The 26,566-nt window shown below is 34.6% G+C and overlaps 2 protein-coding genes across 2 annotated transcripts; one reads left to right on the plus strand and one right to left on the minus strand.

Annotated features, from left to right (window-relative positions):
• The first annotated feature begins 5,253 nt into the window (after positions 1-5,253).
• LOC106065074 (retinal rod rhodopsin-sensitive cGMP 3',5'-cyclic phosphodiesterase subunit delta-like) lies at positions 5,254-16,711 on the plus strand. The gene is made up of 6 exons (XM_056008193.1): positions 5,254-5,460; positions 6,751-6,813; positions 7,297-7,322; positions 8,973-9,098; positions 9,812-9,917; positions 11,453-16,711. The coding sequence occupies exons 1-6, from the start codon at positions 5,420-5,422 to the stop codon at positions 11,532-11,534; spliced, it is 444 nt and encodes a 147-aa protein (XP_055864168.1). The 5' UTR covers positions 5,254-5,419; the 3' UTR covers positions 11,535-16,711.
• A 1,525-nt stretch (positions 16,712-18,236) lies between these two features.
• LOC106060662 (N-alpha-acetyltransferase 38, NatC auxiliary subunit-like) lies at positions 18,237-26,276 on the minus strand. Its single transcript, XM_056008941.1, has 5 exons — positions 26,189-26,276; positions 24,211-24,325; positions 22,333-22,404; positions 21,566-21,667; positions 18,237-20,274 (listed from the first exon to the last, which is right to left on the minus strand). The coding sequence occupies exons 1-5, from the start codon at positions 26,204-26,206 to the stop codon at positions 20,147-20,149; spliced, it is 435 nt and encodes a 144-aa protein (XP_055864916.1). The 5' UTR covers positions 26,207-26,276; the 3' UTR covers positions 18,237-20,146.
• Between the last annotated feature and the right edge of the window lie 290 nt (positions 26,277-26,566).

Here is a 26,566-nt window from a genome sequence, read left to right on the forward strand (position 1 = left end):
GACATGGTAGAAATGAATAAAATAGGGGCTCTCCTTGAATGACGTCGTCCTTTTTTCCCCTTGTTAAGATAGACCTACCTTAAATAAAAGAAACTCTTTTTTAAAAACTACATTGTATTAAAGGAAAATGTAAAGTGAAATTTAAAGCACCCTTTTCAGACATTGTGATTGTCCTATGGGGCAGATGATGTAAAGGTCATCTGTTTATGTGGCCCACGGTTAACGAGGATGTCTTGTGACCAGAACAACGTCCAAACGACTTTATTTTTCGCCAACTTATGTCAGGTACCCATTAGACACAGAGGCGCTTTAAAAATCCCGAAATTAATATATATCTATAGGCATACTGTTGTCACTGGTATAGCTTTTGTCTGCAAAGAGGCTTCGTTATTATTTAAATATGTCATTGAAGCAAAATAACAAAATTCACATTTTAAGTATAAGAAGAAAAACTGCAACAAAAAGTAGCAAGAAACTGATTACTTCTATACGTCATCTTCACCTATCCATTAGTCTGTTGAATCGTTGGGGCACCACACATGATCTGTCGACTATCTTCCTCCATTCATCTCGGTCTTTTGCCTTGAACAGAATGTCTTCCAACGACAAGCCTGTCCACACTCCCATCGCTTTCTCTGTCTGCCTATTCCGCTTTTTCCTGGTACTAATCCCCGAAGGAAGGTCTTTGCGAACCATAAGGACCATGTGATATGGCCATAAAGTCTTAGTTTGCGGTTTTGTTTTTGACTATAGTTAGAAGGTCATCGTGAGGCCCAATAGTTATTGTGATCCTGTTTAGAATCTCTTATTTCTTGACTTACAGTTTAAAACTTCTTAAAACTTCTTGCAGAACTTGCGATTTATAGTGCAGATGATGTAAAGGTCATCTGTTTCTGTGGCTCACGGTTAACGAGGGTGTCATGTGGCCAGCACACCCAACTATTGTCGGGTAAACATTAGATTTTGGTGGACTCAGAAGCGCCCAAACATCCCAAAATTAAAAATCCCAGTCTTCACCAGGGTTCGAACGTGAGTTTCCCGGTTCGGAAGCCAAGCGCTTTACCACTCAGCCACCGCGTCTCTTACGGGTTAACCATTTTGTAATTTTTTCTAGTGTAAATTGAAATCCCTTTTAGTCACACAAAAAAAAAAACAATAACAAAATGGCGTAAGTCTTCACCTTAAAGACTAAGATTATGACTAACACTGCTTTATTGATCCTTTAAGGAAATTCGTTGTGATTAAAACTAAAAACAACACAACAGAAAAATTTACATAAATAGAACAGACACAACGTCAAGAGTTCATTAAGTGCTACACACATAAATCTTGATCTTTTTCACGTTTCCTTGATCAACGAGTGGCGTTGATATAGTCTGACCGAGTAAGGAACGAACGAGTTTTTGTACCGTTCGGTTCTAGTCTTGATTGACCGAAGTCTCCCACTTCACGACAACTTGGACGAAGTTATGATGGAGCGGGTGGCTGTTGTCTTCCAAGATTTTCCCGACTTTCCTAGACATTTGTGTTCAAAAACTTCGTTCAAATATGGTCATGTGGTGCGTGTGAATTTTGATGCTCTTTTATAAAGTTGTCAAAGCGGCGCAACAGTCTAGATGAAACGTTTCCTTGCCAACAAGTTATTCCATATGTTAGCAAATTTTGCATTGTCGCGCCGTAAAAATTATCAAGAATCTTCTTATGTAGTTTAAAGCTGTTACGTTTGCTATGGAATAATAGCTGCTGAGCGACTTTCTTTGACACAGATTCAGGATGGTTTTAAAGTTAGAAGAATACATCCCTAGCCATGACCTACATCCCTAGCCATGACCTACATCCCTAGCCATGACCTATATCCCTAGCCATGACCTACATCTCTAGCCATGACCTATGTGTTTCTAGGGCCGGATTTACACTTGACGAGCCCTAAGCTATCTGAGACACGGAGCCACTTGTAATAAAAAAAAAAGGCCAATTTTTCATTTTCTCTTTCTTAAGAATTAATGAAAATATCACTGGAACCATTTTTTTTTGGGATCCCCAAATGTTCCCTAGTTGCGCATTTTATTCAGAGTTCTTAATTAGCCAATAGGCCCTAACCGTCAGAAATGACACTAAATAGATGTATATATTTTTTATAACTTTAATATTTATGCTTCAAATTAAATTTAACCAGGTGGATTATTTATGACAATGACTATAAAAGTGAGTAGGCCTATAATTATAACGCGACTATATAGCATGTATGATTATAAAGTGAGTATGATTATAAAGATATCATTTCGTTTTAAGCTCTAAGCCTTAAAAGATGGTGCATATTACTATTCTGTGGAAGTCATATGTGGAGGATACTTAATCGTAATTTTAGTGCAGGGACCAGGAACAACAGTACAGCTGACCGAATTACAGCGTCCTGATGTCCAAGCAGGTGACAGCTTGCGGGAAAAAAAAAAGGCATGTATAATGAACTTGTGAATGTGTACAGGGAAAGGGGAAGGGCGCACTAAAATACTATGTAAATGTAGGTATACATGTTCAGGGTTCATTGTATTCTAAGTTTTATTATATCTTTATATAAATGGAAGACTTTTAAAAGTACACATTAAAGGAAGTGATGTATATGTGTGTTAGCGAAATACAAAATGGGGCTAGAATACGGTTATTAGGTCTACAAACCTTAACTCACTCTGTCTGGTCAAACGTTTGCAGGCTATACCTTATTTCTCCCACACCCAACACTCAGATCAAGCTGAAAAATTTTGAACAATTGTTTATTTCACCTGACAACACAAGAATCCATTTAGAGAAATAACCAACTAGTTTATTAACTATTGGTAATTAATTATTTTGTTTGTTATCTCAAACAAGGGAAATAATTTGTACTTGACTGAAGTTGTGGTAACAAACTCGTATAGCTCGAGTTTCCGTTCAAAGCCAAAGCACTATTTAGGCCTACTATATTTCCGAGAAACGGTTATTTTAGGAAAGTGTAAAAAAAAAAAAACGATGTTGTCATTGATACTCAATATGCCTTGGTCGAATATGACTAATCAAAACTATTCGACGCGTTCTCAAGGATATTATTTACATGTAGCTTCAGAATTTGATGAAAAAAAATTAGACATTATATATGCTCCATGTGGGCATATACAAACATTATTAATCGTTATAAATGACACATTTCAATTGTCAAAACTTGTAGATAAATAGATAGCCTTTTAAATAATAAAATTTTTAAAAGTTCGATATTTAAAAAAAAAAATAAAATTAAATAGCGATATTTTTCGTCTCCGTGGTATGTGGCCGTCTGCTTCCACTGAAATATCAACCTACCGCACTTTATTCACTTCTAAGTTTCAATCTCACAAACGACACCTACAGGTCTAGCCGTTCAACTGTCCTTCTGCAGAACACGGTGGTAAGTGAAAGTCACGTGACCACTGTATAACACAATGCAGGCTGAAGGCGCTGAGATAACATTAAAAAAAAACAACATAAACGCCGGAGTTAACATGACAAAATGATCTAAAAATGTTTGTTATTTCATTTGAATATATTTTTTTTTTTTGCCACGTAACAAATCTTAAAGACCGCATCACAAACAAAGAGATATGAGGCAGGGTTACTGTAGCAATTGGTCCAAACGATGACCTGCCAATTATAAAAAAAAAAGCAAACTAAAACTACGGCCTTATTACATTCGGGGCTCGCAAAAACCTTCCTACAGGGAACAGTAGCCTACCAGGAAAAAGAAGAAGTGGCAGAGACAGCGATGGGAAGACAAAATAAAAGGCCTGTCATGGGAAGAGGTACTATCCAAGGCGGTTGACAAATCTTGCGTGGTGCGCCAACGGTTCAAATATAGCTGAAAGTTAAGATGAACAAATCTTCAGAAATCCCCCCCCTTTACCCCTTGTAATAAATCGTAACACATCTGTATAACCCCTCCCCCTTCTTTAACAGTAACGGAACGTTCCAGGAAGAATAACACATTTCGACGAACTATTATCGAACACTCAGTTTCACACAGCGTAAATAGGCGTACGAATGTAAATACAAGAGATGGTATGAATGTAAATCTAAGAGATAGTACGAATGTAAATAGAAGAGATGATAAGAATGTAAATATAAGAGATGATATGAATGTAAATATAAGAGATGATATGAATGTAAATAGAAGAGATGATAAGAATGTAAATATAAGAGATGGTATGAATGTAAATCTAAGAGATGATATGAATGTAAATACAATAGATGATATGAATGTAAATACAAGAGATGATACAAATGTAAATATAAGAGATATGAATGTAAATACAAGAGATGATATGAATGTAAATACAAGAGATGATATGAATGTAAATATAAGAGATATGAATGTAAATACAAGAGAGGATATGAATGTAAATACAAGAGATGGTATGAATGTAAATCTAAGAGATGATATGAATGTAAATACAAGAGATGATATGAATGTAAATACAAGAGATGATACAAATGTAAATATAAGAGATATGAATGTAAATCAAGAGATGATATGAATGTAAATACAAGAGATGATATGAATGTAAATATAAGAGATATGAATGTAAATACAAGAGATGATATGAATGTAAATACAAGAGATGATATGAATGTAAATACAAGAGATGATATGAATGTATATACAAGAGATATGAATGTAAATATAAGAGATGATACGAATGTAAATACAAGAGATGATACGAATGTAAATATAAGAGATGATACGAATGTAAATATAAGAGATGATATGAATGTAAATATAAGAGATGATACGAATGTAAATATAAGAGATGATACGAATGTAAATACAAGAGATGATACGAATGTAAATAAAAGAGATGATACGAATGTAAATATAAGAGATGATACGAATGTAAATATAAGAGATGATATGTATGTAAATACAAGAGATGATACGAATGTAAATAGAAGTGATGATATGAATGTAAATATAAGAGATGATACGAATGTAAATATTATGGCATGGAATGTCTTCTAAAGATTAAGGATGAGTGCAGTGTTTCACGTGACTATGTACAAGTCCAGTGATTTTTTGTTGTAAGCTGAAGAGACCTATTCCACCATACTCTCAGTTGGAGTCGACCAAAAGCGCTGTTGTCTATAATGAAAGAAAATGGCGAATATAGCGAAACAATAGAACATGCAATCATAACAAACGAATTTGAGTCGTTGATAAAAGTTCATAATTTATAAATATTTTCACCGGAAATTGAAGTTCAACCATTTTGGATTGTTGACAGAAGCTGTGGAAACCAACCATTGGCTTTAGATCTAATTCTAGAGCTAGCTAGATCTATTACGCTTTGATAATTTTTTTTTTATTAAGCTTCTGTTGCGGACTATTATATCATTGCGTGGCATATTTATCGCCACCATGCCTTCTAAACCAGAAGACATAATGAAAGGTTTCAAACTGTATCCTTTTTAAAGTTTTTGATAATTATTAATATTAATTTTTGGTTTCAATTTTTAAATAAATTGAAATTCAACTCGTAACTAATCTATATCTAGAGTTTAGTATCTACTGACTCTTGCCGACGTAAATTTAGATTATTTTAGATCTAGATTCTAGATCTAATCATTATCATACGTGATTAAAATAAAGCTATTTCATTAAAAAAATGATTAACCTGACAGGGTGATTAGGGCTGATAAGACCTGATTAACAAGACTTATTCATGTCATGATCATCATTAATTTTTAAAATTATTATTAATTAGATTTTGTATATATTAAATATACATTTTTTACTGATATAGTTACTACACTCAGATTTATATAAATGATTTACTATCTAGATCTAGACAAAGAATTATTTATTTACTGATTAGAAGTCAGAGAAATTTTAATTTATAATTTCTACTATTACGAGTCTACTGTCTCTAGAGTCTAGATCTATAATAGATTCTATATGAATATCATATATGAATAATATGATAGATCTACACATAGAGCTTCTGGGTACTAAGGCGTAAGGTAGCAAATAAAAATCCAACAAACATTAGATAAATGATTTATTAAAAGAAAGATTTACAAACAAGAAAGTAAAGCTAAAATACTTTAATTAAAACCTTGGTTAGACCAATATTGCCTTTGTTTGGGACGCTCAGGAAAACTATGAAGAATTAGATCAAGATATAGTGAACTTACACAAAATTAAAATTGAGCTGTAAAGTATACAACAGTGAATATTCACATGTAAATAGAGTTATAGCATTAATAAACTCACTAAAAATAGAAACACTTTAGTTCAGAAGTAAAAAGTAAATATTAGCAATAATGCACCAAACACATAGTTTACAAATATACAAAAACAAAACCTAAAAAAATCCTCAGAAAGACACAAAGATAAAGACACACTTCTAGTTCCATATGTTATGACTAATTCTTTTATTCTCTAAGTGCTCAGCCCAAGTGCTATTAGAGCCTGAAATGGGCTGCCTAAATCCTAAAAAAACAATACCATGACTGCCATGACTTAGTATAAGTCTCTAATTAAAATGCATGACCAGATTGACACACGGATTTGCATTATAATACATCTAATTATCTTATTTTGTAAAGGAACATCTGTTTATTTATAATATAAGAATGATAAGAAGAAAAGATTAAGTGTGTCTGTTTATTTTGTTTTCCTATGTTTGTTGATATAATATATTGTCGATATAAAACAAAATGAGTATGAATGCCTCAACTGACAACTAGTAACTGGATGAACTTGCGAGATGCAGACACTGGCAAGGTACTCTGGCAGTCAAGTGATGATCTGTAAGTTTACATTCGTTAAGTTCTAGAAAGCTGAACTGGTTGATAACCTAAAATACAAATTATTAGAATAATGTTTTGTACACGTCTGTGTAAGAAAAAAAAAAAGAGATCACATGATGGTCATAAACTTCTGCAGACGTAACAAGCTTTCACTTGATAGTTTGAGGTACATAGTATAGCATAGTTTTTTTTTAAATTATTGTTTAGGCTAGCAGCTCATGGCCTGTGGGTGTTGATCCTCTCAGGGGTTGAATTACCAAACATTCTATTTTTTAATTTTTTTTGGACAAGAAAGATTAACTCTTTCTCTCCTAACCGACGATATAAATGTTGATTCCATCAGAATGAGGTAAATAATTACGGAGAGAAAGATTAAAATGAGATAATTATTTATTTAGTGACATCTGCTACTTGCCTACTGACTTCAAGGTAATACAACTAGTGATGTACATTCTTAATTTATACTTATTTCTTTATTTACAGATCAGTCCCAGAAAAAGAACATGAAGGTAGCGACATATTTTTTTACCCTATTAGATATTTTAGGAGAAATTATACTGGAAGTAGAAATAATGTTTTGGTTCATTTTCTTTAAGGGGGTAATAATGTTGTTTTAAATATTTAGGCATATTTATTATAGCTTTTTTTTTATATAGCGCTACTTTCATGCTTATAGCATGCTCAGAGCGCTTTTGGTCCAATCTCATTTGTGGACCAGTGGGGGGAGGGGGTATCTAGGAGTTGGTTTTCCGTGCTGCCTTTAGGGGCTCAGTAAACACAACTCTGCCAGAGTCGGGTGTCAAACCTCGAGCCCCCTTCTAGGTAGCCAAGCCAGGCCAAGTTCAAGCGCACTAGGCCTCTCGACCATGCTTCCCTCCATGTAGTTTATCATACATTTTTTTAATTTTGAATTTCGTTTGAACCTCTAGTGACAAAATGCTGCGTACCTGCTCACCACCATCCCCCTCTTCATGTGGTTGGCTTGGGCTAGGATGTAATAATCCTGTATTGTGAAAGAGCATTCAAAATATGAAAAACAAAACATGTTTGCTTTTTTTTTTCCTACATCTACAGTAGGATGTTAATTATCTGGATTAATTGCCACTGGGGTCTGTCCAGATATAGTATAACAGTCCATTTGATCATCAGTATAAAGAAAATTCATATGGGGGTATCAATAATCATGCTGTCTGTAAACATAAAAATCAAATAAAATATACAGGGGGACAAAGTGTTATTCACACAAGTCTAACTTTATTGAGAGAAATAATTATTGCTGGTCTTTTGCTGCACCAATGTAGGTTGTCATGCAAGAGCACTTAGATACTGTACTGTAAAACGAAAAGCAACCAAAAAAAGTCAGTCCAGATATTTGACGTTTTGGATGATTGATATTTGGATAAATGATGTACTGTAATTTGTCTTGTATTGGATGTTACATACTGAGCTCTGGAGATAAAGCCTGGTTCTTCACCTTAAGATTCCTAAAAGTTACCCCTGAGTGCCAAGATAACACCCTAGTTCATAAGGCAAAGACTGCCTTTTCCAGAATTTCTTGGATTTCAAGACCTGCTTTGAACATTGGCTGAAAATTTTGTGTTGGTTGGCAGGAGTTAGATCAAGAAGGTGTCTGGCTAGCTTCTGAGAACCACTGCACATGAGAAAATGGTGAAGAAAGATTCTTGCTGTTCAGATTCAATGCTAGTCCCTAAAGGTTCTATACAGTTCTGAGATACAATATAGCATTTAGATACATTCAGCAGTTATATTGGGGAATGTAGTCATTTACTGGAGAATGTAGTTATTTACTGTGGAATGTAGAGTCATTTACTTTTGTTGATTAAGTACAGTAGGCACATTGGGCAGCAAGCTGTCTCCATAAAGATCTGTCGTTGGCAATGTCTGAAGCCTCCTCCCACCTGGTGTCCACTGTTCTGAGGTCCTCCATGAAGGTGTGGTGCCAAGTAATACCAGGACATCCCTGTTTGCGCTTTCCTCGTATTGGCCTCCATGTCATCGCAACTCTTGGTCCCTGTGGTCATAGTAACCAGATTTGACTGAACTGATGTTAATTAAATCTACATAGTATTTACTTGACATTGCTCTTAATTCTCTAACGATTTTATTTCTTTAATGATAAATAATTTTATTGTCCACAGCTCGTGTCCCCAAAAAGATTTTAAAGTGTCGAGCAGTGTCCAGAGAAATTAATTTCTCCTCCAAAGAACCCATGGACAAGTTTAGATTGGAGCAGAGAGTTTTGTTTAAAGGGAAATGCTTGGAAGGTAAATTGTTGTTGTTTAATAGTCAAGTACACATTTCAGTCTCACTAACATTTCAAATGTCTTTATTTATTATTATTATTATAGCTTTTATATAGCGCTACTTTCATGCTTATAGCATGCTCAGAGCGCTTTTGGTCCAATCTCATTTGTGGACCGGTGGGAAGGGGGGGGGGTATCTAGGAGTTGGTTTTCCGTGCTGCCTTAGGCGCTCAGTAAACACAACTCTGCCCGAGTCTGGTGTCGAACCTCGAGCCCCCTTCTAGGTAGCCAAGCCAAGTTCAAGCGCACTTGGCCTCTCGACCACGCTTACTGTTTTTCAAACATAGAATGGACATATGTTATCTCTGTGCTTTAAATACCAAGAGTTAAATACTATTTTTGTTTACATAAAAAATAGATTTGAACACAGACACACATACAAAACATAGATTATTTATATTCTTTTTACCCCTGACAGACATAATTAACAACATTGCACCAAAATGGCTGCACCAAAATGTCTTTTTATTTATTCAAGTTGGACATACTAATGTCATCCTAAAATCTAAACATTTTGAAACTGTGCAATTTTTCAAACCTTGGCATGGAAAAAACATTTCTTCTTGACCCAATCTTCTGGATAACCAAAGGAAAATAAAGATGGCATTTATGTGACTTCTATTTTATTACATTTAAAAGATTTCTAAAAATATATTTTTTTAAACCTTTGACAGAATGGGTCTTTGAGTTTGGCTTTGTCATTCCTGGGTCCACCAACACCTGGCAGTCATTGATTGAAGCAGCCCCAGAAGGCCAGATGATGCCAGCTAATGTTTTAAAGTGAGTATACTTGTTTTTTTTTTATCTTCATTTTCAGTGCAGGAACTTAAACTACATGAATATATTTAATACTGACACATAACACGACAGAGCACAAAAATGAAGTGTACTTGTAGTGGTCTCCAGATGAGTTCTCAGTATATTTACTCTTTAAAGAAGGATATCTTGGGGCCAGTATCTTGACCAGGTCTTTTGATAAAGGACACACGCTAGAAGGGAATAGCCTAGAGATAGCCAATTTTTACTGATGTTTGGATGAAAGTCAAACCATCATTACTTAGGTTGTTCTCAATTTTTTTCCCCCCTATTTTATAATAAACTAAATTTTACTGCAAATACTGATTATATCAGCAAAAAAGGGCAGCAAAGATTACGACTACTAAGAAAACTGTCCTCGTTTAATGTTAGCGAAAAGGCCTTGGCTATGTTTTATCACGCTCACATCTGCAATATTTTCAGTTTCAATATCACTGCCTGGTATGGCAATCTGAGCATTAAAAATAGGAATAAACTTAATAGAATCCTCAATGCTGCTGGCAAAATCATTGGCAAAAAAACAAACCCCATTTGGGCAGTTGTTTGAGACAAACATCTATAAAAAAGCTAACAAGATCCTCGAAATAAAGAATCACCCTTTGTGTCAGGATTTCGTGATTTTACCATCACAAAAGAGATACAAGACACCGATAGCAAAGACAAACAGACACAAACACTCTTTTGTTCCCCTGGCAATCAAATCATTAAATAAGAACAATCTGGTATAAACTTTGTCACATGTAAATTATGAGTGAGTCTGGTGTGAATGTACACTTTGGTTTCTTATAGTTATAATGTTTTTTGTTTGGTGTAATGCACAAATTGTAAGACAAATTTCCTTACGGATAATAAAGATTATTATTATTATTATTATTATTAATATTATTATTATTATACAGACGTTACTTCAAAAAAGAAGACGATTACGTCCTACGCGTCATGCATATTAACCAATGACATAAATTCTGCCAAGTCACTGGTTTTCCAGGCTGACTCAGGCAACCCATTCCATGCTGTAATAGCACTAGGGAAGAAGGAGTATTTTATGCACCTTTTTTCTATTATTTCCTTTCATTTACATGTTCGCTGGGATCTGTTCTTGGTCTTGTTGGGTTTTTAAAAAGTGCTATCTGAAGTGGTTTGATTTAGAAGGAGTTCAATTGGGGTTTGAAGGCAGTTTTGATGTGGTGCTAGTTTTTTCACTGGATGTATGACAACTAGACATGCTTAATTGATTAACTTGTAAAAATTAGAACATTAAATATGTAGCAACATCTTAAACAGAATGATCAACAAAACAGTCCAACCAACCAGACTCTTGATGTTTTAGATCATCTGTGATCATATCTACTAAATGAAAAAAAAAAGAGCATTTACTAGTTCTACTTTTTTCATAGTATTTTGTAAGCATTTCTATAAAATAGTCTCTATTTTAAACAAATATTTTTTCTCTTCCTCCAACATGTTTTGTGTTTATAAACTTTTCTTTATCCTTATAGTGGACATGTTGTTATAGAGACCAGATTTTTCGATGGTGATATGGTAGTCAGCATATCTAAAGTTCGTATATTCTACGTCTGATACCCTGAACTCTTCATCTGCTTGACACTAAATAAGGACAAGAGGAAAATGTGAACAAGCTAGAAATTCATAGGACAAAGTTTTAAAGGAAACACTTTTGTGTACCATGTAGCTGAGCAATAGACTTGATTTCCAAAGCGAAGACGCTACAGGGGTCACATTTGTGCACTCTTTTTAAGGAGAAATGTTGTAATCTAATCTTTTATTAGACTAGCTTTTAAAAATTATTTTTAATTAGATGCCCTGTGTTCATTTCATTCGATTGATGTCTCTTAAGAAACTGCATCAGTTCTCGACTAATGAGAGCCATAGCTGATTTGAGGTTTACGCTGGAGGCCAGAAATTGTTGTCATGCACAAGTTAGTTGTTAACTCAAGCTGGTCTTTGTCAGGTCTAGTTTTATCTTTTTTTTATCCTTAACTTAGTTTACAAGAGTATTTATTTTGTGATGTATTAAAAACAAAATATGGAAAAAAGTAACAAAACAAATAGACAAAGTAAAAAATTTCAAGTAATTTTTATATATAAATAACATTCAGTGTCATACTTTGTTTTAACTTGTATATAGACTCCAGATGTAAATTTGTTTTGTCCAACATTGTTTTTTTTTTTTTAATGATTGTACTTTTTATGACAATCGGTATCCTCCTGTACTTGATACTGTTTTATTCCAGTGTAGACTTTTGTTCTTTGGGTTTCATTGTGTAACTACCACTGACTGCAACTCAGTTACTTTATTTATTCTGTTATCTAGGATAAGAAACCGAGTTTTGTATTTTATTATTTGCTCAACTTTTTGTTTGCGTTTTTAAGGAAAGAAACCATTTTTTGGAAATATTTAAAAACCTATTTATGATTATTGATTTTAATTTTAAATCATCGAATGAAAATCAAAAAGTTATTTTAGTATTACTGATATATTTTTTTTTACTAGACTGTATTACTATTTATATCAAAATATTTTATGTTTGATTCTGTTATGAAGGATTCCATATTTTGTATCATGATCGAGTGAAAACAATACCATGAACGTGTGAATAGAAAATAATGTTTTATGACTAGATTGCAACAGTAAAAATATGGACAACAAAACTTAATGGTGACAAAACTTCAAAGCAACACATTTTTTTTTGTTTACTTTGTTTTACTGCTTTGAAATATTCACACTTTTTAGAAAAAACATTTTTTTATCTCTGTTGTCATATAGCATCAAAGATTGAGAAATATTCTTTGCGATTTCTCGTCTCATAATGTTGTCTTTATTCATTGCAGTCTATCAGATCAAAAAGTTAGGAACTTAACTATATTCTTCAGCATTTCGTTATTCCTGTATTTTCTCCTTTTCTTTTAATTGTATACACCCACAAGAGAGACAAGAACTTACTGCTCTAAACTTTCCTAGCTTTTTAAAACCCTACCTAGCTTCACCCCATATAAGAGAGTCACAATGGTGATAAGATTTTGGTCTGAAATTCTTGATACTTGAAGAGTTCCATCCCTTTTATAAGAAAATTTGTAACATTTTTGCGTTTGAATGTGTGCGACTTTGGTTTTTATCACCAGATTTATTTGATTTTTTTGCTCTTTCAATGTTCAGTGTATCTGTAACCCACCTGCCAATGATATCATTTTATTTCCTCTGGTATTTTTTCATATTTAATATTTTTACCTGAATGTCAAAAGTCCCAAATATTTATTCATATAAGGAAAATTTGATTAATGAACTTGTAAATATTCAGAGTCAAAGGAATGTTGTGATACAGTTTTAGGACGATGGTATTGAATATCAAAATTGGAAGTATAATGATGTCATGCTACAGAAGTATAATGGTGTCATCCTACGAAAGTATAATGATGTCATCCTACAAAAGTATAATGATGTCATGCTACAAAAGTATAATGGTGTCATCCTACGAAAGTATAATGATGTCATCCTACAAAAGTATAATGATGTCATCCTACAGGAATAAAATGGCCCTCCATTTGACCAAAGTTTTTATTGATTTTATCAAACAGTAGATGATCCTGAATCAGCTCAGAACCAGCATTTTGTTTTCTTTTTAGGAAGTACCCATTCCCCACTTTTGTTCAGGGTTGTTGATTCACTATGTTGACAGCTGTGTTTACATTATATCTGAGCACTCTGTAGTCTTGTTTTGTATGTCACACTGATTTGATAGTTAACTATTTACTATTGACTCCACCTACAGCAGCGACCTTAGCTGGACATGTCAGTGGAGCAATAGTTGCCATTCATTCCTGGAATAGATTCCGTCCATCACCGTCTCATTATGATGTTTAATGTTGTATTCACTTTATGTCTTATTTCCTGGGGCACCCCTTTCGAATCTTGATAGTCGTCTCACAAAAATAGATTCTAAATCATGGCAATGTCAGCAGACTTTTAAAAGCAGTTGTTTGTTTTAGATGTTAATGTTTTGTACATTTCTTTTTAGAATTGAAGATTTTTTACATCCCAGGCCAAACCTCCTGCAATGTGCTTAACACAGGACCAAGCAGAGAATATTTTTAGTCGCAGATCTTTAATCTACTGTATTGCTGTCATCTAATATAAGTATAGGTTCTCAACATGTTGACTATTCCAGGTTGTAATGCTTTCAGTAATGTTAATATTTGGTTGACTTAAATATAGGTCACATATAGTTTAAAGATTTGTGATGACCTGGTTGTAAAGAGAAAAGTAAAATTCCCCTTTCAGACCTTGCGATCTATGGGGCAGATGATGTAAAGGTCATCTGTTTCTTTGGCCAACAGTTAACGAGCAGGCTGTCATGTGGCCAGCACAACAACCAGCCGTCTTTACTTTCCCTAACTAAAGGATGACCTGGTAGCTTCTTCTTTAAACCGTTCATTCCATGCCATTGTTTTTAGCATTGTACCTGGTCTCTCCAGGTTAAAGGTTCTCACACCACTGATAGCTATAGTGCCTTTTTTTTGTTGTACATCTTCACACATTGGGTACCCCATTTCTAAGGGAAAATTGCCACTTGACATGTTTTATTTATGTTTCTGAAAGAAGCAGAAGTAGTGATTAAGGCAGTTTTCTTGCATGTAGTTGTCAGCATTTCTTTGCTAACTCTTAAGATTAAGGAAATATATATATAGGGTTTGAGGCTTTAGTACTGAAACAAATGCTGTCATGTTAGTATCTCAAAGACTAAGGGAGAAGGTAAAGGCCCAGCTGTGACCTAAATATTTTGCCACATCTAACACTTGTTTGTATGTCGTTTGCACCTTTCTTCAATTTAGTCTTTTCTCTGGATCTCAAACTGTTAGTGCTGCTGACTTTGTAAGAGTTCCTATATGACCTATATTTTTTGCCCACTTCATGTTAATATTTCATAGATAAAGGAAGAATGCAAAGGGCCACCTGTGACCTAAATATTTTGACACCTCTTACACTTGTTTGTTTGTCATTTTGCACCTTTCTTCTGTTTAGCCTTTAAGGTCTCAACTGTTAGTGTGCTGACTTTGTAAGAGCTCCTGCCCTTTATGGATTTCATTTGTTGCTTAGCTTCATTAATAAAAAGACGAGTTTTCATCTTTGGAACAAGTCAAGAAATTTAGAAATCAAAACTTGAGACATTTCAATTATCATGCTTTTCACAGCCAATGATGATTCTATATGATGAAGTCTCTAAGGTGTTCACTTCTTTGGTCAAGCTTTCAATTCAGTGCTGTGAGTTTAGACTTTGTGCTGCTTCACTGTGGCTGGGTTTGAGAGTTGATATATTTGTTGATACATTTGATTTTGTCTGGCATAGTCATGCACAAGATTTAGAGTTGTTTTTGAATTGACAATGTGTCAAGTGGATTTGAAGATAGACGAGACTGATTTCAAGCTGGGTCGTAGAAAATGAATATCATTCCAGTGAGGGAAAAAAATCACATATTGATTTAAGTATCAGAACAATAATGCAGCTAGACTGACTGAATGACATGATTTATAGTGGCAGTGAACTACGATGAACCTCCAAGAAACTTACAATGAACCACCATCTCTTGCTCTATCTTTTAAAGTCTCCCATAAAAATGTTTTAAGTTGCTTCAATTGCTTCAACTGTTCTGGACTAATCACTCACATGGACTAAAGTCTTGGTTTGTTTTTTCCCCTCAAAAGCCATGTTTACATTGATTTTCAGTTCCTAGACAATGGAGCTCAAACAAAACACAAACTTCACTACATTGAAGAAGAGCATTAAAACATGACTGTTTGAAATTATGGAGATGAGTTTATCATTTTAACTCCGGTGTTTATGTTAGTTTCTTTCTCCTAGCATCTTGAGCCTACATTCAGTTTAGCTTATGTGGAAACTTCATCTATCCCTTAGTCTGTTGGACCGTTGGGGCACCGTGCTAGATTTGTCAACCATCTTTCTCCATTCCTCTGTATTTTTCCTTTGATAGAACCTCTTGCAGAGGCATCTATTCTTTTTTGTGTTTCCATCACTTTGTCTGCCTCATTTTCTCAACCTGGCACTGTTCCCTAAAGGAAGGTTTTTGCAAGCCCTTAGACCTTGTAATACAGCCACAGAGTTTTAGTTTGTGTTTTTTAACAATAGTGAGCAGGTCATTGTGTGGACCAATCGATTTAGTAACCCTGTCTCTAATCTCTTTGCTTCTGATGCGGTCTTTAAGTGTGTTCCCTAGGATCCTTCTGTAGCATCTCAATTCCAATGCTAGGATCCTCCACTCTAGCTCTGCAGTCAGCGTCCAAGACTCGCAAGCATTTAAAAATGTGGCCATGACCAGGGAGCAATATAGAAATGAAATAATTTTAGAATTGAACAAGGAGAATTAGAATTTAACTCCCCCATCCATCTAACAAATGCACAAGTTTTGTTCTCCCATATATAAACGTGTTACAGCTCAGCAGCAATAAAGCTGGCTAGAAGAAGAAGAATATAAACTTTTTAGTTTGTAAATTGTTGTGTTGTCCAAAAGTTTATCTACAGTCAAACAATTTTGATTCTGTCTTTGACATTGTTTTGTTTACATTTTATAACACATCTTTGTAAGTAGTATGATATTTTTCAATGAACTTGTTTGGACTTATTTGTTTTAAGTGCTACTATAAAGGCTAGACAGGTACTTTCTAGTGTTACTTTGAACTGTTTATTGTAAAGATTAAATACATATGTGTGATGGTTCTAGTAGCCTTGTGTTTTTGAGTTGTTTTTTTTTCATATTCTGTGTTTTTATTGAGATAGCTTTTTTTTTTTTTTTAGAAAATAGATGAACAACTTTTTCTTAATTAGCTTGTATTTAACCAATCAATTATAGAAGGCCTAAACACAGACATGCAGCGTCACACACTGTGGGCAGTATAGACCAGTAGCTGGTTGCCACGTCACAGGTCTGCACGACGCCAAAATATTTAGGTCACAGCAGGGCCTTTGCAATCTTTCTTAATCTATGAGATGTTCACATGAAGATGCAAAACCTACAGGTCACAGACATGCAACATCACAAACTGTGGGCAGTTTAGACCAATAGCTCTTTGCCACATCACAGGCCTGTACAATGTGGCAACGAGCTATTGGTCTAAACTGCCCACAGGTTGTGACGTTGCAGGTCAGTGTTGAGGCCTTCCAGAACGAATGGTCTTGATTTAACCCAGTGGCTAGCCTTACGACCTTGTTGCTATGAGAAACTTGCTAAGCTCTAGCATCAGCAGAGGAGATGTACCTCTTTAATCTGCAGCCCAAATGCAGCTATTATCTCCTGCAATGCCTCTTTGCAAGAAACAAAAAGATAAAAATAATAAACCTGAATTACAAGATACTTTAAATATTCTTTCTTTAATATTCTCTCCAACAAATTTTGAGTGCATCACCCCAGAGCTCTTAAGAATGTTTGTTGTTTCTACACAAAACCAGGAAAAACTCAAACATAAACTCTATATGCCTTCTCCATTTGTCATTATTCTTTCCTGGGATGCGTGGTCTAGAGTAGGCTTGAACTTGGCTTGGCTTACCTAAGGAGGGGGCTCGAGGTTCGACTCCAGACTCGAGCAGAGTTGTGTTTACTGCACGCCTAAAGACAGCACGGAAAACCTTCTCCCAGATACTTCCTCCCATACTGGTCCACAAATGAGAATAGATCATAGCGCTCTGAGCAGGCTATAAGCATGAAAGTAGTGCTATATAAAAGCTATAGTAGATATAAAGCTAGGGGCTTGATGTGCATTCAAGATGTACATTTGCAACAAGGAAATAATTCATTTAAAAAGATATTTTTATTTCTTCATATAAATCCAACTTAGCAATTGCATTATTAATAAGAAGTATTGCTATTTTTTTTCTTTTATGCAGTCTCACACTATGAAAATCCAGATGGTCTTAGTAAGTCAGTCTATACAATGTCTATCATGTGAACAAAGAAAATGTGTGAACATTACATACATCAACCAGGCCTGACAATTTACACTCAAAAAAAACAAGCTCTCATAATAGTTCAGGCAGTCATAATTTAAACAAAGTTACTTGAAAAATAAATTTAAAAAAAATTCAACAGATCAATAATTTTATTTTTAAATCTAAAAAATCATTAAACTGTTGTTTTTTTTAGTCATAAAGTTAAATATTTTTAATATTAACAAACAGATGTACTAAAAAAAATCCTAAATAGAATACAGTGTTCAATCTATGGGACATAATTTGGGCAGTGTACAATAGTAAAGTGGAGACAGAGAAGGTAGTGTCTTTGGCACCAACTCAGTAAGACTTCTTCAGAGCTGCTGCTTCACATGAACAAGTTGAAAATATATATCAGTGCTGCTGGTTCATATAAACAAATGATTTCTTAATGTATGTTCTCTTTGTATTTATATATATATATATATATGTATTTATATATATATATATAAAATTCCTTATTGTTTTGTTAATAACGAGACAATGTCATCATAATACAATTCTGGTTTGGATCAAAGCTTAGTATTACCCAACAAAGGGTTGAAAAATCTAAAGGAGACATGTTCACCTAGCACCTCACCTGACATTTATTGGACATTCACATATCTACCTGACATATGTTGGACATTCTCCTGACATTTGCTGGACATTCATCTATCTACTTACATCTGTTGGACATTCAGCTATCTACTTGACATTCATTAGACATTCACCTAGCTACCTGACATCTGTTGGACATTCACCTGTCTACTGGCATCTGTTGAACACTGTAAAAAAAACAATCACCCCAACTGCAAGCCAAATAAACTCTTAAGTCGCCTGTTTAATGAACTTTAAAATTTCACTGGGAAACTTTACAGAATTAAAGTACATGGGACTAATGAAAAGTTACACTGAAAGAGACAAGGCATCACAAAGTAAGCTTGAGGTCTATTGGATGCCCTTGCTGGGAAATATGAGGGAAGTGTGGTCGAGAGGCTTGGCTTGGCTACCTAGAAGGGGGCTCGAGGTTCGACATCCGACTCGGGCAGAGTTGTGTTAACTGAATGCCTAAAGGCAGCACAGAAAACCAACTCCTAGATACCACCTCACCCCCACTGGTCCACAAATGAGATTGGACCAAAAGCGCTCTGAGCATGCTATAAGCATGAAAGTAGCGCTATATAAAAGGTATAATAATAAAATATGAGCACTATAAAAAAAAATCACCAATAAGCTGAATAACCAGCGCCTTAAATAAAATCTGCATAATACAGAGGTCCTGACAGTGGGCAGACCACATCGACAGAATGAATGAATCCTTTTCCACCAGCTAACTAAAGGGCAGCTAACTCAATGTAATCAAATGAAATAATTCAAGGACAAACTCAAAGAAGAAGAAATGCATGGTAACAAAAAGTTGATGGCTATTGGCACAGTGTCCAGCCTCTGTAGCATGTTCAGAATGTAGCCAAACATTCGAGAGTAAGATCTTTGTTTCAGCTCGTTAGGGGGGGGGGGTATAAAGGTTGTTTAATGGAAAGAACTAAAAACCAAAGTTTATAATTGGCAACTACAAGCCATATTCAAGCTTTGTGAGAAATTTTAATTGCCATTGAAGTCCTGCAGTAAGTTGATGAATTTGTTGTTTTAGTTGGGGCTATTTATCATCTAATAATTTATCTATTGACTTCTGATTGATCTTAAGTGGATACTGCAAACACAGAAAGTTTTTAAAAAATGATTTCTTGGTGAGAGAATAATATGGACACTTCACACACACCAGCACAGGAAAACAAATTAAAAAGTGACACATAATAATACAAATGTTACAAACTGGTAACATGAGTGAACATAGTGTAAAAAAAAATATTTTTTTAATGTATTCATATTTGTTTAGACCATTTTAATAACAGCTAAATTTGTTTCAAAGAGATCAAAAAAACTATCATTTCATCTGTGAATCCTATAGTTTTACATTTCCTTTGGCCATCAACATGAAAGTTAAAACAACATTTTAACACTTTTATCATAGCTCAAGAAATTCAAAAAACTATTTTATAGAAACAGTAAAACTGTATAAGCATATCTGATTTTAAATGATTGATAACAAGGAGATATAGCGTCCTGTTCAGAATACGACCCAAGAGAAGACCACAACTACAATGGAAGCAAAATGCAGATCAAATCAAAGTCTCACGATGAAATGTAATCCACTGCAATGTTTCTCTCACTGTCAGAGACGGAGGTACTGATATCTGTCCCGCTGGCTGTGGTCTCAGCTGTATCACAACTGTTGTTTCTTGTTGGGCACTCTGAATCTTCTGTTCAAAAGATAATAAATATTAGTTAAAATAATATTTATGTTTGTTTATATATGTTTACTTTACATGCTTTGGTTGTCCCTTCATAATTGAAGATTATTCTATCGCAACCCAAACCTCCATTAAAATGGTAGAGGATGGCGGCAGGTAGGATTTGAACTGAAGACCATTCAGATGACAGTCCAGAGTGCATACCATACGACCAGACAAATATTCAGAGCAGATTTTTAAAAATTGTTTAGTGTGCTGTACTGCCTGTCTATTTATCATGAGTAAATTTCTAAGACTAAAAGGGTTATTGAAAACCTGATTTAACCATGACCTATACTGTGTTCCAAGTGAATGCAATAGTTATTATTACAAACATACATAATTTTAATTTTTTTTTTCTCCAACTTTGAAGAACTTTGAAATGGTATTGAAGCTCTTCAGTTAAAAGTTTTTAAAACAAATCAGTTACTGTCACTGTTTGCACGACCCCTTAGGATTGCAGAGGACCGGCTGTTCAATATTACAATTTTTAACTCTGGAAACATCTACAGTACAGGAAAGATGAACAACAGGTCTTCGACAAAAGCAGAAACTGATCAACACATGTTGATTCTAATTATGAGCTCAAATCAGAATTAGCATTTAAACCTCATACGGTATTCAAATGTTGCAAAACCAAGAAGCTCACTTAGACTTAGGCGCATTGGGCGGCACAAAGAATGTAGTTATTTACTGTGGAATGTAGAGTCATTTACTTTTGTTGATTAAGTACAGTAGACACATTGGGCAGCAAGCTCTCACCATAAGGATCTGTCACTGGCAATGTCTGAAGCCTCCTCTCACCTGGTGTCCACTGTTCTGAGGTCCTCCATGAAGGTGTGGCGCCAAGTTACACGACAACGTCCCAGTTTGCGCTTTCCTCATATTGGCCTCCATGTCATCGCAACTCTTGGTATGCGTAGTTCATTTTGCCTGAGAACATGTCCCGCAAACCTCATGTGACGCTCTGTCACAACCTCATTAAGTGTCTGACTCCCAATTCTGCATAGGATTTCCTTCTTTGAGACCAGATCTGTCTCAAGAAGCTACCACATTCTCAGACATGTAAAACAATGGATAGCCAACTGTTCTTGGGTTTAAAATCTGCTTGCCACTATCCCCTGCCCTACTGATGTAATTGTAATACACTTTATTACTAAAGGAATGCCTAAAAATAAGTCGAACAAGCCATAAAATGGCTACATCATATTCACCGACTACTTTTCCCTACATAAGTATGGTAACCAAAGCCATGACCAACCTTCTCCCATTGACACAGTGTCGTCTATCTCTATAGATACAACATGTTTCCCAGGAATCATGGCCAATCCAAGTATTCTGGGATCCTCCCTAGGCTCTGCATCTATTACATGAGAAGAAAAAAAAAAATTAAAAAAAAATTGGCAAGTTATTAAATAAAATTTTATTATCTTGTTGCTCACAAATTTAATGTCTGAAAAAGGGTGAACGTTCAATTGTTAAAAATAATTTGATTTAAATTATATTGTTGTTTTTTTTAAAGAAATTTCCCTTAGCTACAAAGTTTGCTGGTTAATGTAATATCTTAATAGGATGATGATGGGATTTATCTATTTTTGGGAAGCGTGGTCGAGAGGCTAAGTGCGCTTGAACTTGGCTTGGCTACCTAGAAGGGGGCTCGAGGTTCGACACCCGACTCGGGCAGAGTTGTGTTTACTGAATGCCTAAAGGCAGCACGGAAAACCAACTCCTAGATACTCTACGCAGTAGATGTGACCAAAGGAATGTCATTTGCTGATTAAGTTTGGGATCAGTGGTAATTCAAGTTTCGTCAGGGGCTAGCACTGTGTGCTACAAGTTCCCTAAGGATCATCGGCTGATTTCCCCTCAGATTTTATTTCCAAAGCCTTTTCCAATATGATTGAATAAATAAAAGATAATTAGCTGTTAGCAGGTTAATATGACCTGAAGGTGATAGATTATTTTTGTTTATTGAACGTAACATGCAACATAAAGATAAATGACAACTGAAAATACAATCATTTTTACCTGGAGACTTTAAATATTCCTCACATGACCCCATTATAATATTACAGTCACAGTCTGTACACAAGAATGTACCTGAAAAACAAAAACATGACAATCTTATAGATATATTATGTTCTGGACTGTAGTCAGTATCATCTCAGGTTCAAACCCTGACCATCCCCTTCCATCCTACAGGAGGCTTTGGCTAGGACGTAATTATTTACATTTTTTAGAAGGGCGGTTTGAAACTTTGTCATTTAAAGAGTTAAAAATAAATAAATAGGAGCTTCATAATGTTCAACTCAGAGTTGACAAGCCAATAGCCACAGCTAGCAAAATGTAATAAGGAAAACAGATTTCCACTTGAAAAAGGGTAATCAAAAGTCCAAGATTATCATAATTAAAAAAGCAACAAAGAAAAATAGAAGCCATTTTTCTCTACAATTATAAAATTAATATTTTGCCCTAGTTGGGAATTTTAAAAAGTGGAAACAGATAGTCTAGTGAAAAACAACACATCTGTTGCCTAATAACTCAAATAAAATGATAGAAAAAAAAAAGGATGTCTTGGATAATTGATAACAGTAGTACAAAAGAAAGACAAAAATGGATAAAAATCTCACAATGTGCCATACATTTCCTATGGGGCTGACTGGAAATTAGTAAATTATTTATTATACAATTTAAGGTTATGTAAGGTTGATATTGCTGGAAGCTGTAATGGATATAAGCACTCCATAACCTACAAAATGTTCCAATGTCATGCGTCTCAAATAGCCTCCGACAACCGGACCAACTCCTGGCCTCTACATGTGGCTTATATTTTGGATTTGGCAGAGCTGTTACCATTTAGAGCAGGGGTTCTCAACCTGTGGGTCGCGACCCCCTTGGGGGTCGATTGACGATTTGCCAGGGGTCGCCTAAGACCATCAAAAATATGGATTGTTTTTGTTTATTCTTCTATTGTTGTGGGTGGGGTCGCGGCAGAGTGGGGGGTTGTAAAAAAGGGGTCGCCGAGCTTAAAAGGTTGAGAACCGCTGATTTAGAGGAAAAGAAGCTTGCACCTAAACCAGTAAGCTTGGTGTAGACGGAGCTCATTCTAGTGTTAAAGAGTGTCACCAATGTTGTTAGCAAAATTCTAAGATGAGCATAATTCCAATGTTTCTGAGCCCAAACATGCCGTGGATGATTACGTCTTCTTTGTCATGTTCAAAACTTGTAAAAATGTTTGTAAAATGTTTTCATGTTTCAGATGTTCCTTGAGAGTTGAAGATAAGTCCAAATCTCCTACAGGACGACAGGGGATGGCACCGATCAGGGTATGAACCTGCGACCATTGACAAGTCACAATGACAGGCGCGCATTCTGATTGACCAGACAGCCTTGTGGAGTTAAAATTTTAAAAAAAAATCTAGATCACATAAAAAAAACTCAGTAATGAATAGAAATTAGCTGGGAATTCAAAACACTTCAAAAGCTAGTTATGAACAAGCCATCTGTTTTTGACGGTTGTTGACCAAACAACTGGTAGACAACTAAACCGCTGTAGGTGTCTTATATATTAACTTGTAAAACTTGAAATAACTTGAATAGCTTCTTTTGTGAACAGTATTAAATATCAATTTTATTATAATATAGAGAAAATCCATTTGTGATAAAATGCTATAAATATAGAAGACTTTAGTAATAATATTCTTTAACAAAATCTAACTCATTACAATAACACAACCTTTCAGTCTTACATTCTGGACTGGTCTCCACTAAGACCACTGATGACAAAGCCACCTTTCTTGCATCATTCAGAACCAATCGCTAACCTCTTCCTACCGTCACCATAGAAACACACAGACCATACCAACCCCTATGTATGACCAAGACATGGAATACAAAATGTCTAACCAATAAGTGTTCTTCCATCAGTCATTTTGATTCTCATGCTTTTGTTCAGCCACTGCTCCAGCTTCAGGCGATTCACTCTTCTTTCCTCACAATGACTAGATTCACCATTTTCTTTCTGAAATGTAAGCCAAAAACTGTAATCCTAATAACAGTAAGTAAAATGCAAAAAATAATTGTTTCTTTTTAAAAAACAAAGCTTATATTAAGTGTGATTGTGTCAATTAGTTAAGATCAGTCATGTAATTAAATTTGTAATAGATCTAGACTAACAACAATAAATCTTTGCGATTAGAAATACTTTTAGCATTTGTTTTTGTTTAGCACAATTTCATGCTTTTAGCTTTCTCAATACGCTATGATCCTATCACTTGTCTGGTCCAGTTGGAAAAAGGGGAGGGGGGGGGTAGAGAGAGAGAAAGAACGGAATATATGTGTATCTATATATATATAAAAAAGATGAAGGACCTGACATGGTAACCATTCTGCTAGTGAAGTACTTAAGATTATAAAAGATTGTATAGTTGTCTATTGTTTCTTATCCTGTTTCATGTTTGTGTTCACTAAGCCTCAGATGACGACCTTTAAAGGGGAGTAATTTAGCTTAATACTACCACTTCAGTTAAGTAAAATTTCTTTCCCTTGTTCCAGATATCAAACCAAAAATCTTTTTGTAAAAAACAAAACAAATATTAAGCATACTTGTAACAATTAGTTTAGATCAGTCATGTAAATAAATTTGTAATAGATCTAGACAAACAATAAAAAAGGATTTATAAAAATAAAAAAAAGGTGGAACTCATAGATCAAGCCTTCTCAGGCTTCTCGAGGTAGTAAAAAGCTTATGAATGTGGAAGATTGCATAGTAATTGATTATTTCTATAGTTTTGAGCTATCGTTCTGGGATAGTGACTTCTACACAGACTTTTAGACTTATTTTATGTTCGCATGATTAGATGTGTGTTGAATGTTTGTGTTTTTTTTTATTAATCTAATACATCTCTAATACAGATGATCTTTTGTAGTATATTACAGGTTAGGATAGCATTCTTGCCTAAATAGCTGAATCATCTATATTCTCTCTATATAAATCTACCTAGATCTATCAGAAATCTATCTAGTAGGTCTAGAAACTAGATCTAGGCACCTAACTTCATTCAATAATATGTATCAAGCTCACTCCAAACATCTGCCCATTTATTCTCTAAAAAAAATAAAAAAAACAGACAAACAAATATAATATAAGATCATTAACATTGATGTCCAAAACTGTCCATCTGAAATAAATTTTGGTAAGAAAATCGTTATTTAATTCAAACACCCTATTAATTTTCTTTTGTATGGAATCAAAAAACTTGGCCTTTGAATGAAATAAATTAGCCCCAAAAACAATAAATATTGCCGGGCTCATTAGTATAGACTTAGCCAACCAAAAAATATAGATCTAGTGACTAGTCTTAACTCTAGGCGGCCTAGGAAGAGGTAAAGTCATCCAGGTAACATAGGACATACAACATAGATGGCTGACTGGTCGTGCGGTTTGCGTGCTTGACTGTCGTTCGGATTTATCGACGGTTGAGGGTTCAAACCCTGCCCGCTGCCATCCCCCGTCGTCCTGCGGGAGGTTTGGACTAGGAAGTAAACTATCTTCAACTCTTAAGGAACATCCGAAACATGTAAAACATTTTACAAACAACAACCTGACTTACACTAGTATTCACTACTTACACACTTACAGACAGACTTACAGTTACTTACACTAAGTTTAAAGTTGACTAAGTCAGACTAAGTTACAGGAAAACTTACACATTTGAATTCATGTAATGTCCGGTTTAAATAAACTACTCTCTAGTCTCTAGATTCTAAAATTTTTCTAGATATATGAGACATCATCTAGACTAGTTCTAAAATGAAACTCGACTTAAGTCTTAAGACAATTTAGATCTAGGCTAGAATCTAGATTTTAAAATCGTAAACCTACCATCGAATCACCAGCCATTTCGCAGAATGTTTACAGAGTTAATATAAAACTGGTCAGGAAATTCCTCTGAAAATCGAAATGATCTCAATATTAGATTCTCTAGGACTAGGTAGATATACATGTCATAGATCTAAACAATAATGTGAAAAAAAAAAGAAAGTTTATTTATCTAGACATAAAATTATTTAAAAACCTTAATACTTAATGAACATTTAGGCTAAGATATTTTTAACATTTTGAAATACTTAAATATTTAAGTGCTATAGCTAATAGATCTATCATTCCATGTTTGGAGGCCATGAAAATATGAAGTAACTCTTATCAGTTCTTATTGTCTTTGTGTGAAAAAAAAATTGGTGCCTACCTTTCATGAATATG

This window comes from Biomphalaria glabrata, chromosome 13 (genome assembly GCF_947242115.1).
Source record: "Biomphalaria glabrata chromosome 13, xgBioGlab47.1, whole genome shotgun sequence".
In the NCBI taxonomy this organism is placed as follows: Eukaryota; Metazoa; Mollusca; class Gastropoda; family Planorbidae; genus Biomphalaria; species Biomphalaria glabrata.

What these genes read in the sequence shown, in the direction of transcription:
- LOC106065074 (XM_056008193.1), top strand. Translation starts at nt 5,420, where the DNA reads ATGCCTTCTAAACCAGAAGACATAATGAAAGGTTTCAAACT. An exon ending in ATAATGAAAGGTTTCAAACT is followed by an intron (nt 5,461 to 6,750) that starts GTATCCTTTTTA and finishes ACTGACAACTAG; the next exon opens with TAACTGGATGAACTTGCGAG. An exon ending in TGGCAGTCAAGTGATGATCT is followed by an intron (nt 6,814 to 7,296) that starts GTAAGTTTACAT and finishes CTTTATTTACAG; the next exon opens with ATCAGTCCCAGAAAAAGAAC.
- LOC106060662 (XM_056008941.1), bottom strand. An exon ending in GGAATATTTAAAGTCTCCAG is followed by an intron (nt 21,668 to 22,332) that starts GTAAAAATGATT and finishes CTCATGTAATAG; the next exon opens with ATGCAGAGCCTAGGGAGGAT. An exon ending in CACTGTGTCAATGGGAGAAG is followed by an intron (nt 20,275 to 21,565) that starts GTTGGTCATGGC and finishes TCTTTTGAACAG; the next exon opens with AAGATTCAGAGTGCCCAACA.